The sequence below is a fragment of the Sardina pilchardus genome, chromosome 18 (assembly GCF_963854185.1).
Source record: "Sardina pilchardus chromosome 18, fSarPil1.1, whole genome shotgun sequence".
Classification (NCBI taxonomy): domain Eukaryota; kingdom Metazoa; phylum Chordata; class Actinopteri; order Clupeiformes; family Clupeidae; genus Sardina; species Sardina pilchardus.
In genome coordinates this window covers 12,443,403-12,457,039 of record NC_085011.1, presented here as the reverse complement: position 1 = coordinate 12,457,039, position 13,637 = coordinate 12,443,403, and the positions used below count along the sequence as shown (strand labels likewise).

The window sequence follows — 13,637 nt, the reverse complement described above, 5'->3', positions numbered from 1 at the left end:
TGTTTTTTCTCTCTCTCTCCAGGGTAGATGGAATGATCTGGTAATAAAGAAGTGAAATGTCAGCACCATTTAAGAATCCTGTGATGTTCAGAGATCTACTGAAATTATAAAATAGAATAAGAATAATATATATGAACGTTAGATATATCATAAAATATATCAGAACTTTTCATTAAAGGCTGTCGCATAAACAGGATGCATATTAAACAGACGTGAACTTTCAAGTGTGTTTAATCGAAAGAAGTAGTCAAACTATACATGATTAGAACATGGGTGAGTCCACAATATTCTACAAAAGAAACCTTGATCAGCAGTACTTTGGCATTGGATTACACCTAAAACAGTGCAAATACCTGAACACACAACTGACTGAGGGCTTTAAAACACAAACAAAAACAAAGCAGATAAACAAACCGAGATCAAAAACAAAAATACATATAATTTGGCAACCCAACTGTTAAGACAAATGAATGAATATAACAAAATATAATTTCCCCCCATCAATGATCAATACACAACAGCTCATCATGGATATCATGTCAAGATTTTCAAATCTCTGTTAGCTTATAACGTTGCATACCGTGTAATCAAACTTTCACGAGTGGCATGCAAAAACATTTTATGAGCTTTTATAAACTGAATTATGAACACTAACACTAATGTCGGTCATATTTCCTGATATCACAGAGAATTACATTCTGAATGCTTTAACGAGAGACATGTAAAACAAAATAGTGGGTGAAGATGCATATAAACTCCAGCTAGACTTGCTGTCTGCTGATTTAGTTGCTTTTTCCTTCCAACTCATTTGGATCCATCATGAGGAATCATGATTTCTTCATACCAAGCCACAAAATATGCTGAAGACCACTACAAAGTTACTAACACTACAACTGCGTTTGACATCTTGCATACTGCTTTCCCAGACCTCTCAGTAATGCACTCTGTGGTAGTGTAAAAAAAACAACAACAAGTAAGCACTAAACAAATATTACCATGGTGCAGGGAATTCATAAATTATACAAGAATCTGTTTTGGCGCAACACAGAATTATACAAAAAGGCACGCCTTTCTTCAACATCTGGACAAACATTTTTTTTCGTTGAAATGGCAAAACACACAAATCATCCAGTTTTTTTCTTGTGTAAGAGACATCAGATAAACAATCCTGAGAATAACTGACAGCTATGGAGAGTGGGCTTTGATCAAATCAAGTGGGACACTAGGGGCTACCTAAAGGATGGTCATGAGTAAAACGTGAGATCGGTGATACAGAGGCAGTCTCTGTGGGTAGAGGGTGGCCTGTGTGCTTCAACAACTCGTACGATTACATCAATGTAGTGTGAACTGCTACGATTCTTCACTTGCTCTTTTGCGTGACTGGTCCCCCCTGTGAAATAACAAATAAAAAATAAAATTAAAAAGCTAAATTAGGGCTATAGTGTATTCAGAAAGTATCTATTTTATTCACATGCTGTTATGTTTACATTACAAAATTCTGACTATTCTAATGTAACTACAACTACAACGTGCCATGTCAGTCCTTCCCTACCTCTTACCCAGTTGATACAAAACAGCTTTTTAAAAACTGAACATATGCAGTATAAGTGCCCTAATCAAAGGCCTGTTGAACGCCACTACTCCCCAACCTATCTACTTCCAGGCTCTCAGCGCCCCCTCAAGTCCTGTAGAGAGCTTTTAGAGCCACCGAGACTCAAGTCAAGTCTTGTTCAAGTCTATCCAAGGGCATCGTCCTGCTCCATTAATCCAGCCACCCACCCTCATCTAAAATTATGAGTCTATGGTTTTAACAGACCTAATGGTTTCCTTCAAAGTTTGCCCACATTAGGCAGCCAATCATGCTAGCATTACTGTAGAGGTTTCCTACAAGACATAGCTGGCCCTTTAGAAACGTCTGCTGTCAGGATTTTCACTTGCATTTCCTTGAAGCACGTCGCAACCAGCTTCATGAGTCACGACTCACAACACAACTTGTTGTCAGGCACAGACTAATGTTCCTCCTTCTTAAACCTCTATGTGGTTTAGCTTCAGTCTTGCCCTCATCAGCAGATTCTCTCAATCATCTGAGTCTCTCAATCATCTGATCCCTTCTTGCCAACTTTGGATTCTCTTCATGTTAATCCACCTAAGCTCTCTACATACCTCATCCGACATCCTGATTTCACTGAAGATGGGTTTAAACAACAAGATGATGGGTACACTTGTACACTCCTTATGTCTCGTTTTCATGGCGACTCGTATGGCACACTACCCAATTTTAAAATCAATCATTTTAATCGTCTGAAATACTTTGACCATCACAGGTAACCCAGAAACCTCGGAGACCTCGGATGAGCAAAAACTGGCAGATTCAAGCAGACGATCCTGGATTGCAAATCAGGGCTACAATTAGGGTTAAAGTCATGTAATCTGAGCGCAGTTTCACCCATGTTTGACCAGACAGAGTATCTATCTCTTGGCCGTTGAGTCCCTTTTCTTCAGAGGAGTACCAAAAAGCACACCCTCAGATGGATTGTCTCCCTAGTCATTTATTTTGCTTCAAATATGCTAATAATAATGGCCAATCCTTATATAATTTTATTAACTATTCTATCCTTTTTATTGTAGTTTTACACACAACACACGACAGCCTTCTCTGAAAGTGTTACTCGTAAAAAAAGGTTCTGATGACTAAACAAGGACAGTGACTTTACAAGGATGGTGATAAAATTGCAGTACTTCCATACCTGGAGAACCCATTAAGAGAGAGCTCCATCTGCAACTTCTGGTCTTGGGCAGCATAATCGGAAAGCTGTGATTCCATAGTCGGAGGATGGATTTGAGGAATGAATTGGGAAAATAGAGCTGGGGCGAGATTCGACCATTCTACAGAGGGGTGCAAGGCATTAATATCATATAAGACATCATCATTCTTACACTATAACTGATAGTGTGTCTATTTTAAGAATGCATACAAAATCCCATAATATTAAAAACTAAAAAGCTAAAGTCACACATTTTTCAATTCTATTCATTATAAAGTAGAACAAATGTCGTTAATGGCATAGAACCAAGTATACGATACTATGAGCACTTTAAAAGTACAAAGTCTCTTGCAGCCAGCCACTCACCTGGTCGAAGGGCATAGAGACCTTTCACAACATTAGCCATTGTTGATGGCTTGACTTGAAAAGGCATGGAATGGGCTTTTTGGAGAAGAGCTAAGGATAAAAGCAACGCATTAATGAAGATACAGTACAATAGATGGATCAACTATTCACACACTCAATACAACTTGATATAAGAAATACATGCCTGACACTCATACAATAATTATTTCCGAACAACAGTTTCACTAGATGATCCGGCAGTACTCTAAGCTTAGTCCAAGGCAAGCTCTCCACAGATATCTCCAGTATAATGACTCTCAAATAGATTTAATAGATATTGCTTTTCAAATGCCAGAGAAAACATAAAAGAGGCATATAACATCTATAAGAATGTTATTTAAAAAAAAAACGAAATTACTATTTAGAAAAGTGACTCCACTCACAGTTCTACATGCATTTGAGCTTCACATTCTATGGACAACAAACATAAGTAGTAACCACAAATATGACTCATAAACCAAATGCTGCCAGATACCCTACTGACCCTGAGTGCTGCCATGGTCCTAAATACAACAGTAAAATACAGTTAGAAAATGTGAAGGCACCACATACTCACGTATTAACGTGTTCACATGTTTTTCTGCAACATGATCAGAGAAAAGCTTCATAAGGATATCCCTTAGGTCCTGGTTTAGCTTTCTTTCAATGTAAAACTTGTTCTAGATGCAATGGAAGATAAAAAGATGACACAACAGAAATTTAGTGTGAAAAAACACAAATTATAATAACATAAGCTTAATTCACTTTTGAGAGGTTTGTTTGTGCCAACGTGTTCCCTACGTGTCTTCAAAACACATTAATATCAATATCACAGATGCAGTAAAGAATCTGAGAATGAGGTCAAGAAAGTCACCATGTAGATGAACACAGGAACAATGCATTGCAGAGCCGCTGTGTACTGAGAGAGGACAAGGTTAAAGTGTTCTATGAAGCCATCAGATAGACTGCCCTGCACGATAAAATAAATAAAAAATCATTAGACATGCCATGTCAGCAATTCACAAGTCATAACCCCATCCTCTGCATGTCATGTTGAATACTATGCATTTAGTTAGTGTCCTTACCAAGAGCTGAGCAGAAATCTGGTCTAGGTGAGTGGATATTTTCCATACCAAATCATTGTAGAGTAGTTCTGAGTGTTGCTGACAAACACATTTATAGACATGGCTAGGGAGAAATACAACACATGGAAATATCAATAACTCAAATAGCATAGGCTACGGACCAAATATGCTGTGTTATCGTGGACTGGTATGGCTACACATCTGAATTAGCCCTTATCTAATGGAGTTTTACCTGTATATCTGTTCATAGGATATGGAATTGTGGTCGGAGGGGCTCTGGGTCAGCAAGTGCTCAATTGCGTTCTCCAGCTTGGGCCAGTAGACGTTCTTGTAATCCTCTACAGTCATCGAGTTCATTACTAGATCAAAACAAAAGGGGACACCTTGAGTGATCGGAAGGCTAAGTAGAAAAAGTGGAGTGATGCTAATTGTGAGATCTGGTCTTATTTACAGTAAAACAATGGTGTCAACTGAGCCACGAGAAGGAATCCGAGATAGAACCATAAATATGCCCATAGCAGCTAAGTCAGGCCATGACCAAAATCAGCGAACGTTCTGGCGCATAGAGCCCACTTACAAAACTTTGTAGCCGAGTTAAGGGTTAGTTTTCCAGACGTGGACGCCGAGGCACTAGGGCTGTCTGTGTCGCTGGTTTCGCTGCTGATGCTACTTGAATCCGAATCCATGTAGCGTAGTTCTCGTCTGGACGGTATCCCACCGCAAGATCCAGTTGGATCTGTGCTAATCATGGGCGAGCAGAAAAGTTGAGCTTCATTTGACAGTTGTGCTCTCATAAAGGTATGAGCATCTCTTGGGCCATCACGATAGTTGTGATTATGGTCATCTAAACGTCCTTCTTCCATTTCCTCCATGCTGTATTTAATTGTCGTCGTCATGTAGCGAAATAGGCATTGAATTATGTTTCTGAAACTGCTATAAACTGAGATCACAATTCCCCATTTGCACAGCGACTTCCCTGCTACAGTCAACCGTGACTTTGCGACACTTTGCAGCATTCGTCCCCGGAAAACGGGTGCTTGGGTATTGTAGTATTTTGTCCTACATAGACAGGTGTTTTTCTTACATAGGCTACGCTTTGTTGTGAAAACAAGCGATGTTTTTCTTATAATTACGTTCTCCTAAAACATTCTATTTAGAAGTTTGTATATATCCGTATTGTACATGTTTGGAAGAAATATGTCAGTGTATATTTAAGGATAACTAACATCTTTTTTTTTTTTTTTTTTTAATCATGCCACCACAAGTGTTTGGAGGTGTATCAATATTCTTTTTTATTTTTCAGAAATAAATGCATTAACATATCCTCTGAACCGACACAACGGCAGCCTAACACGTGTTGAGAGAGGACAATCTGGTCAGATAAAGAATTTCAAAAGGTCTGCAAATAACAAGCCCTGCAAGAACAACCTTTGAGTTTCACAGGACACAGTCATACACAACACAGAATACAAACATATTGAAGCGGGGATAATAAAGAAAAGAGAAAGGCCGCTGACAGAAAATATCTTCAGGTCAAACACATATACGGCATGGGAACAAAAAAAAATGAAGAGTGCACTAATAAATGTTTTTATTCTTTGAGGTCAAAATTGACAATCATATGGCTTGCTGGTTGGAGTTTATAGTCATGTTCATAAAGGCTTTATTTCAAATATAAAATGTATCCTGTATTGTTCTGAAGAAAAAGTCATGGAAAAAAAGTTATGGACATCCATCATCTGGTTCGCGAGTGGATTATACACCAAAGAACTTAAGCTACTACTTACCATAACTACCACACCCTATACCAAATTAATGATCCCTGCAGTGGTAAACATGATTTCACGTGTCTCATCAACATATACACATATAAATTAGCAATTCATAAAACGCCCTAACAATGTTCTTTACAACCTCGACCTGTCTGCATTTAAACCTTGTGCTTCCTCAGGCCATACACATGCTTATGAATTTTCAGTGGAGGTGGTGTGTCTTCAGGAGGTGAAAATGGAAGGTTGATGAAATTTGAAATCCAGAATTCAACCTATTACAGTTTGTATAAATAAAGCAAAAGGCCGTCACGATTGTAATACAAAAGGCTTCAGTAGGGACTGGACCATTCAAACTTTTGCGGACCATAGAAATCAGCCATCACGTCACGCTGTTGGTGGCAGTTTTTAGGTTCATGGAGAAATGGATTTGTTCACTGAAGTTTCTTTTGTTGAGAACACTCAATTTTTCATGGAAAGATTCATTTGAAACCAAAGTGCTTCATGGCTATTGGACAGCTTATTACATATGATAAGGCTTCTCATGGTCACGTACACTTTCCTTAACCAAAATAATGGACATAAAAAATAACACTGCCAACTGCTTGCTGGCTGTCTGGATTCAACAGGATTTGTTTCCCAAAAGAAGAAAAGGATCATCACTGACACATCAACTGTAAAAAGTAGCTGCCAAATGTCAAACACAATGCCACCTGTTTTGCTTCAAAATCTTTGAAAATCTTCGAAATTCAAAGAGCAAGCGCTTTGGAGGGTTTAATGAAAACATTTCTTGTAGAAGTGGAAATAAAATGTTCTTTGGTCTACCTATATGTTCCCTTTAGTCATCCCATGTCTATGTGAATGGCCAGTTCAAATTACACTATTCATCGCCAAAAAGTACCCCATGAAACACAACTGCCTTACAACCACAGAGAGATAGACAAATAAAATAAGTTAAAGGAGTGACTTCATCATTCAACAAGTTCCATGTTTTTTCATTTGAGTTGTGGATACCCCACTCCCATATTTTCATAAGCTCTCTCACCATTACTTTTTGATGTTGAATGCAAACTTGCGTGCATCTACCTAAGATTGCATTACGACCCACCCCAAGTGTGAATATGCACAGTAGAATCTGTGCAATCCTAAACAGACAGAAAAAAAAACCAACAACATGAAGATGCGGGGTTGGGAGTGGCAGGGATTGGGTACAAAAAATATATATATATAAAATGTACTTCAGTACAATAAAGACTTGCTAGTGCTTGTGGACATGTAGTTGAGAAAAGAGTGACTCAGTTCTGTGTTGTTAAAGGTCTGTGGTGTCTGAGACATTCACAGCTGCTGTACTGTTTGATGGAGAGCTCGGTGTGGTGCTCTGGTGGTTTTGATTCTCTGGCAGTGTGTCTCTAAGGCTGTTCCTCTTCCTCTTCTGCTGCTCCTCCTCGTCGACCTCCTCCTCCTTCTCCTCCTTCTTCTCCTTCTCCTCCTGTCCTTCTGTTGTCTGCGCGCTCCCTGCATCATCCTCCTCTTCCCTCTCGCACTCCTCCTCCTCCTCCTCCTCCTCCCTCTCGTCCTCCCTCTCGTCCTCCTCCTCGTCCTCCTCTCCCTCGTCGCTGCAGCAAGAGTCCTCCTCACTGTCGCACGAGCTGGACGTCTCGTCCTCCGAGTTTGAGTACACTTCGGCTCCGTGGAAGATGTAGTGATTTGGTGCTTGGAATAAGTACTGAGAGCCTGTCAAAAAAACACATGTTTGGAGGTCAATAAAAGTACATAGTTGCTTGAATCAATATCAATTCCATATGGCTTTCTGATGAAGTCATTTATCTGGGCCATAAAAGCCATGTGTGGAACAATTTAATTAACTTTTCTGCTCATATAAGAAGAACTGGTCTATTCTCACACCTCTGTTTAATCAATGTACAGTATAACTACCAGTACTCATTTGAACAGTCTCAGAAGCTGCATTGTTATCGGTGTTGTTAACACAACTCCAAATTTATTTGGTCCACAGCTCATTGTAGCACAATCAACTTAGCAGATGTCTTACTCTCAAGGCGTTTGCTGATTGGACTACGACAGAGTCTGTTCAGCCAGGATCGTCGACGAGCGGTGTCTTTTGCTTCTTTTGCTTCTTTTGCTGCTAAGGCCTCGTCTTTTTGTGCGTCTTCCGAGTCTTTTGTGTCTGACGTCTTTGTCCCCTCTACACTAGGGGACTGTGCGTTTGGACAGTGTTCTGTGACTTTGTCTGCCGTGTCTGCCGTCCCTGTCGTGTCCGTCTGTGTGCCCGTCTCGTCGGCGGGTGTGTGCGCGGGCTCCACGGCGGGCTGGACGTTGGTGTTGGTGTTGGCGTCTGCGCCAGCGTCGGCGTCCTCGCTCTGCGCGGCCTGCTCGGGCGGCGCGGGGGTCGGCCGCGGGGGTTTCTCGGTGATCTCGGTGAGACGGGAGGGCGTGTGGCAGAGCTTGGCGAAGTCGCCGCCCAGCCGGTGGCACAGCTCGTTCACGATGACGTCGCAGTCACCCAGGAGCTCCACGTCAAAGTTGAGGTGCGGAAGCTGCTCCCGATTAATCAGGACCTGAGGCACTTCATGTGGGATGGAGCCTAGCAACAGAAAAGGTCAGAGCAGTCAATCAATCAATCCTCAATAAAAAAAAACCAACACACAAACCAGTGTATATGATATTATAATATGAGAATGTGGGAACTATTGTGAAAACATACTTGGTATGAGTGCCACGGGCCGCACTTTTAAAGACGACCCAATGACAATGAGAAGGTCCACCTCATCCTTGTCTTGCTTCATTGCCCTGTGAAAAAACTCCGGAAGGTTCTCGCCGAAGAAAACGATGTCTGGTTTCATGATTGCGAGAGGGATATCAGGTGGACACCTTGGACAGCGAGGAACAACCTAAAACATGTTATATTATGTCAGTCTCACCGGAATCTGTCAGTGTAATACAGCCATTCCACAGCAAATGGATGCATTAAAAAATGATACCTGGTTGAGCACATCTTCAGAGATGATTTCACAGTCAACTTTGTATTTGCAGATGAGGCAGGAGGCTGTGGCAAAGGAACCTGTCACCGGGGGAAAAACCAAAAAAACATTTAACATCAGTTCCTTTAAAAAAAACAAAAAACAAAAAACAATGACAAGACAGCCTGTAGATCTCTGTACTGGTTACATTAAGATGGATATTGTGTAATAGCCGTGCTGTAATGTTATGGTTTACAGAGATGCAGAACCTAATTCATGGAGCTTGCAATAAATGGGGGCATACCATGACACTGGATGATTCTGTGTACCCCTGCAGCTTGCTCTAGGGTGTCAATGTTCTGTGTGTAGTTCCGTAATAGCTTCTCCTGCTGGTCTAGCATAGCGATGAATTTATGACATGGAGACGGCTGGAACTGTCCAGGGTAGATTTCCTAACAAATGAAAATCAGAAGTCGTGACACGTAAAAACGAGCAATATCAGCATACTATACATATTACAACTTCAAACCTACGATACACGATATAATTGCACCTTCAGCCATTATGTACATTATAGAAGTAGTCCTGTGTATCTCAACCATGATGCCAAGAACTTAAGACATGCTGAATGCAATGGTTTGATTCTCTGAAAACAATGATTTTGCCCTCAAAATCAAAACAGTGCTACTACTGAACCTATCAATTAAACTGCAAACATATGTTTTGATAAGAAACATGCTAGATTCTCTTAAACTGACATATAATCACTTTAACACACTGTTTTTATAGACAGACTGAACACAAAGCTGTGCAGTCACAATCCACTAGGCTGTGCTTGCAGTAAGCACTTGTGACCAGAAGGGGACTCTAACGGGCAGTCAAAATCAGGAGAGATTGACTGATTTTCCAATACAGCAGGCTAAAATGTGAATACCCACTTAGGTTGATAAAAGAATATTCAGTTGGTTGAAAAACATAACTACTTACACAATACAAACAAACAACGTAACAAATAAACCCAACCATCCTGTGTATCTACCTGTTTCGCAAGTTCATGAAAATGTAGGCAGCTATGTGAGTGTCATAGCCAGCCATATCCCATTACATCATTTTGTAAGATCATGATTCCGTTTCAGAACTTCTATGGAAATATTAAATGGACAATTTCATCCCAGAACCAGCGTGAAAGTAGTTCAGTTCCATTTCAGCTCTACTGGCAGAAAACCTCCTCACAAAACATCACCTCCGGTGTTTTAGACAGAAAACGTAAATGCTCTTTTTCACAGTCAACATACCTTGGCAAACTTGAAGAAAGGCCTTGGGTCACGTCTGAAGTACTCTATGTCAAACATTGCTTGAGGGTCTGGAAGATCTGGAAAATCTATTGCAAGTCTAGCATATATACCATCCCGAGATCGGAAATCAGGTATACCACAAGAAACAGACACCTGGAAAAACACACACAAGCAGAAATTAATCACATTATCATTCATCACGACACTAGTATCCTCACACGCTCGCGCACACACACACACACACACACACACACACACACACACACACACACACACACACACACACACACACACACACTTGATGGTAAGCAAAGATACTTGCTTTAGCCAATTCAAGACAGAAACTTACCCCGGCACCAGTCAGGACGAGGACTTTCTTGCTTTCTTGGAGCAATCTGACAACGTCGTCTAGTGTATTGATATCTTTCCTCTTCTTTCTTTTAGGTGGCTCGGAGATGTTGATGATAATTTGCCACAATGTCATATCATCCAGATCAGGTGGGAGTACCGTATCAGGAAGCAAATCTCGAAGGATAGTTCGAGGGTCTGTCTCCATCATGATGTGTTGCTGAATGAAACTGTAGGAGCCTGTTGAAAACATGATAATGACATTATATTAGGCATTAGGCATTGCACTGTGCCATTTTGGGACAGATAATTAATTTATTTCCCCTACGATGAAAATCAGAAGATGCACTGATGTGTGCGGAGGTCTGCAGCCTTCCTTCATACCTATCTGAGGTCTGGGGGTCCAGTCACTGGAGCTTGCGTGAGATGATCGATCATCATCGTCTTCATTACCACAGTCTGGGGAAGCGAAGCCATTCAGTGGGACCACACTTTCAGGATCAACACATTCTGTTGACCAAAAAAAAAAAAAAACTTTTATCAATGCATTCCCAAATAGGATAACTTTACATTTTGCAACTTGGAATGTGCGTACGACACACAACTTGTCTGTGCACCTAGATTGGATCGCAGAGGAGTAAGCAACAATTAGTAAGCAAAAGGAGTATAAAATCAAGCTGCATTTCAAAAAGCGAGCCAGTCATAACTGTATTCTGTACTATTCAATTTAAGAAAAATGCCATATGAAAAAAACAAAATGAGTCTGCATGACTTCAAGTTCATTGACTTGAGCATCATTTCAGGTCATAAGACAGTCTGTACTCATGCAAATTTAGTTGATGGTGAAAATTTCGCTACAATAAAATACAGTCACCCTTTGGGTTTCAAGGCATCTTCAGCTATTCTAACGTTTGTAATATGCTACCGACATTTGCCATGTGGATCTACCATGTGTCAACAAACCCTCCATGTAACTGATTACATTTAACTTTAAGTTAGCCACTTGAAAACCAATAAGCTAAAACAGGTGAGTGAAGGTAGATCTTTAATATATTGAGGCAAGTTCACGCTACAGAGTCAGAATGCTGCTTCATAATACACATTACACGAATATACACAATTGACCCGTATTTGGACTATTCCTCAGCTAACTTGACTGACAATTCAGCCAACTTTAATGTCTGCCCCTCTCTGCAGTGGCTACAGACTGTTGTAGCGTAGGCTAAGCTTTGAGTTAAGTTAGCAAGCCAGTAACATTTGATGGCAAGAGTTAATTTGCGTTTGCTTCAACTAACGTTATCTATGGTTGAATTGCATGCTACTAGCTAGCTGGATGTGAGTGTTAAATCCTAAACCAGCCACTAAATGGACGAACTGTTTATGCCTGCTTTGTGATAACGACAGACTTTCTTGAATTAACTTACAAGTCGGTGTCTGACGTTGTGAACGAGTAACGCCACTGTTCAAAAACAAACGCTTCGGGCGAATTCAGCTAGTAAGAGCTAGCTATGCGGCTACATCATCAACATCACAACAGGAAGGGAAAAATCCACATTACTGATGGCCACAGAGCTATTGGGGTAGTGTGTTACAAACAGCTAGCTATCTATTGGCAAGCAAGACAGCATTTTTCGGAAGGAAGCGGTCTCGATAGCTAGCTTGCTTGCCATTTAATGTTAGTGCACCATGGAAATGGCCCAAGTCCGCCAAAACATGGAGAGCTTGTTAACTTGTAAATGTGAAGTACCTGCGAGTTCCCCATCTTGCCCAGACACCGAGGTCCTCTCAATGGGTAAAATATTTTCACCGGGCTGCGGGACTAACAGCCCATTGTCTCCGCCTAGTGTTGCTGTGGCCTGTCCCACCGCCATCGCCGGCTCAACCTCCTCGACAGACCGCGCTGAAGTCGCCGCCGCCCAATTCTCTCCGGTCTCCGGTCCGCAAATTCCTGGATCTTTCTCAACAATTTTAAGTCCACAGCCAACAGACATACCCATTCTAGGTTTTTTCAAAACAGGTTCATCTGATTCAGATGTTCTGGCTTTAGCACCAACAAGAATATTCTCTCCGTCCGCCATCTTCAACTCTACCGAGCCGCTGTAATGGCCCAGCGCTGTAAAAATTCTTCCGTGCTCGACTCGACAGCTGGGATATTTAAATGGCGCATGTGACTTTCTTTTGCTCACCGCTAGTGTCCCGACTCACGAATTACAGTCTCTACAATGTAACCAATGGGCCAATAGGCCAAGACGATACAATTAAAAACAAAACAATAAGAAAAACAGAAGAATTAAGAGAAATAAATAATAAACTAGTATATTTCCAATATTAAGCATAGCCTAAACGTAGGCATCGTTTTTTGTTATTCCTCAATATTTCAACTTTGCAATGAATAGGCTATCCCCCCCACACACACAAAAAAAATGCAATTGATCCTGCATTTGTCACTGAAAATAGCCTACGGTGTCTGTCCAGTTGGCTTGATGAGATTCTTTACTCTAAAACTGAAATAGTTCCTCATATTTATCGTGCAAATATTTTATTTTTTTGGCGATTCTTACACCTTCATAAAAATAATACAATATTTACAAATTAACAGTGAACAGATTTAAAATGTTGGTGAGACTGGCATACTGCACACCACTTTACACTGCTCACCTCTGGTTCACTTATAAAAAGGCCAGCATGCAAAAGTAACAAGTTGAATATAATGATGCTTTAAGAATACTACTCAAGGTTCCCAGAGGAGGGAGTACTAGCCAGATGTTTGTATCTGTAGGACTAAGCACACTTCATGCACTTTTAAGAAACCAAATGTATAAGTTTTCACTACACCTGGATGAGTCGCCCAACAATATCATGGTGGCACTCTCAAATCCGATTATGAGTAGCACAAGGTACACATCCAGACTGAGAGCGCACTGGAGAAAATGCCTGTATACATTTTAATAATTGTTTTTCTATAATGTATTATCTGTTTTGTGTAGCTTTTTGACTGTCCTAAGTCTGTCTT

At 40.7% G+C, this 13,637-nt stretch overlaps 2 protein-coding genes across 3 annotated transcripts; both read right to left on the bottom strand.

The window, feature by feature from the left end:
* Positions 1 to 215: 215 nt before the first annotated feature.
* On the bottom strand, positions 216 to 5,204 carry cacul1 (CDK2 associated cullin domain 1). The gene is made up of 8 exons (XM_062520085.1): positions 4,812 to 5,204; positions 4,467 to 4,593; positions 4,235 to 4,337; positions 4,024 to 4,119; positions 3,727 to 3,829; positions 3,132 to 3,221; positions 2,748 to 2,886; positions 216 to 1,390 (listed from the first exon to the last, which is right to left on the bottom strand). The coding sequence occupies exons 1-8, from the start codon at positions 5,128 to 5,130 to the stop codon at positions 1,351 to 1,353; spliced, it is 1,017 nt and encodes a 338-aa protein (XP_062376069.1). The 5' UTR covers positions 5,131 to 5,204; the 3' UTR covers positions 216 to 1,350.
* Positions 5,205 to 5,508: 304 nt separating this feature from the next.
* Positions 5,509 to 12,759, bottom strand: sirt1 (sirtuin 1). 2 transcript variants are annotated; one of them, XM_062520083.1, is made up of 9 exons: positions 12,372 to 12,759; positions 11,009 to 11,134; positions 10,626 to 10,864; positions 10,277 to 10,429; positions 9,286 to 9,433; positions 9,003 to 9,082; positions 8,726 to 8,912; positions 8,054 to 8,605; positions 5,509 to 7,737 (listed from the first exon to the last, which is right to left on the bottom strand). In XM_062520083.1, exons 1-9 carry the CDS (start codon positions 12,700 to 12,702, stop codon positions 7,313 to 7,315), a joined length of 2,241 nt encoding a protein of 746 aa, XP_062376067.1. In that variant the 5' UTR covers positions 12,703 to 12,759; the 3' UTR covers positions 5,509 to 7,312. The 2 variants fall into 2 exon arrangements, with proteins under 2 accessions (XP_062376067.1, XP_062376068.1); XM_062520084.1 differs by lacking the exon at positions 12,372 to 12,759 and adding an exon at positions 12,049 to 12,184.
* Positions 12,760 to 13,637: the final 878 nt, after the last annotated feature.

Excerpts from the sequence above, each read along its gene's own strand:
- cacul1 (XM_062520085.1), bottom strand. The coding sequence starts at position 5,130 with ATGACGACGACAATTAAATACAGCATGGAGGAAATGGAAGAAGGACGT. Across the intron at positions 4,338-4,466 it reads TCCTATGAACAGATATACAG|CCATGTCTATAAATGTGTTT; the intron begins GTAAAACTCCAT and ends ATTTCTCCCTAG. Across the intron at positions 2,887-3,131 it reads TCTCTATGCCCTTCGACCAG|AATGGTCGAATCTCGCCCCA; the intron begins GTGAGTGGCTGG and ends ACCCCTCTGTAG.
- sirt1 (XM_062520083.1), bottom strand. The coding sequence starts at position 12,702 with ATGGCGGACGGAGAGAATATTCTTGTTGGTGCTAAAGCCAGAACATCT. Across the intron at positions 10,430-10,625 it reads TCGTCCTGACTGGTGCCGGG|GTGTCTGTTTCTTGTGGTAT; the intron begins GTAAGTTTCTGT and ends GTGTTTTTCCAG. Across the intron at positions 8,606-8,725 it reads GCCCGTGGCACTCATACCAA|GCTCCATCCCACATGAAGTG; the intron begins GTATGTTTTCAC and ends TTCTGTTGCTAG.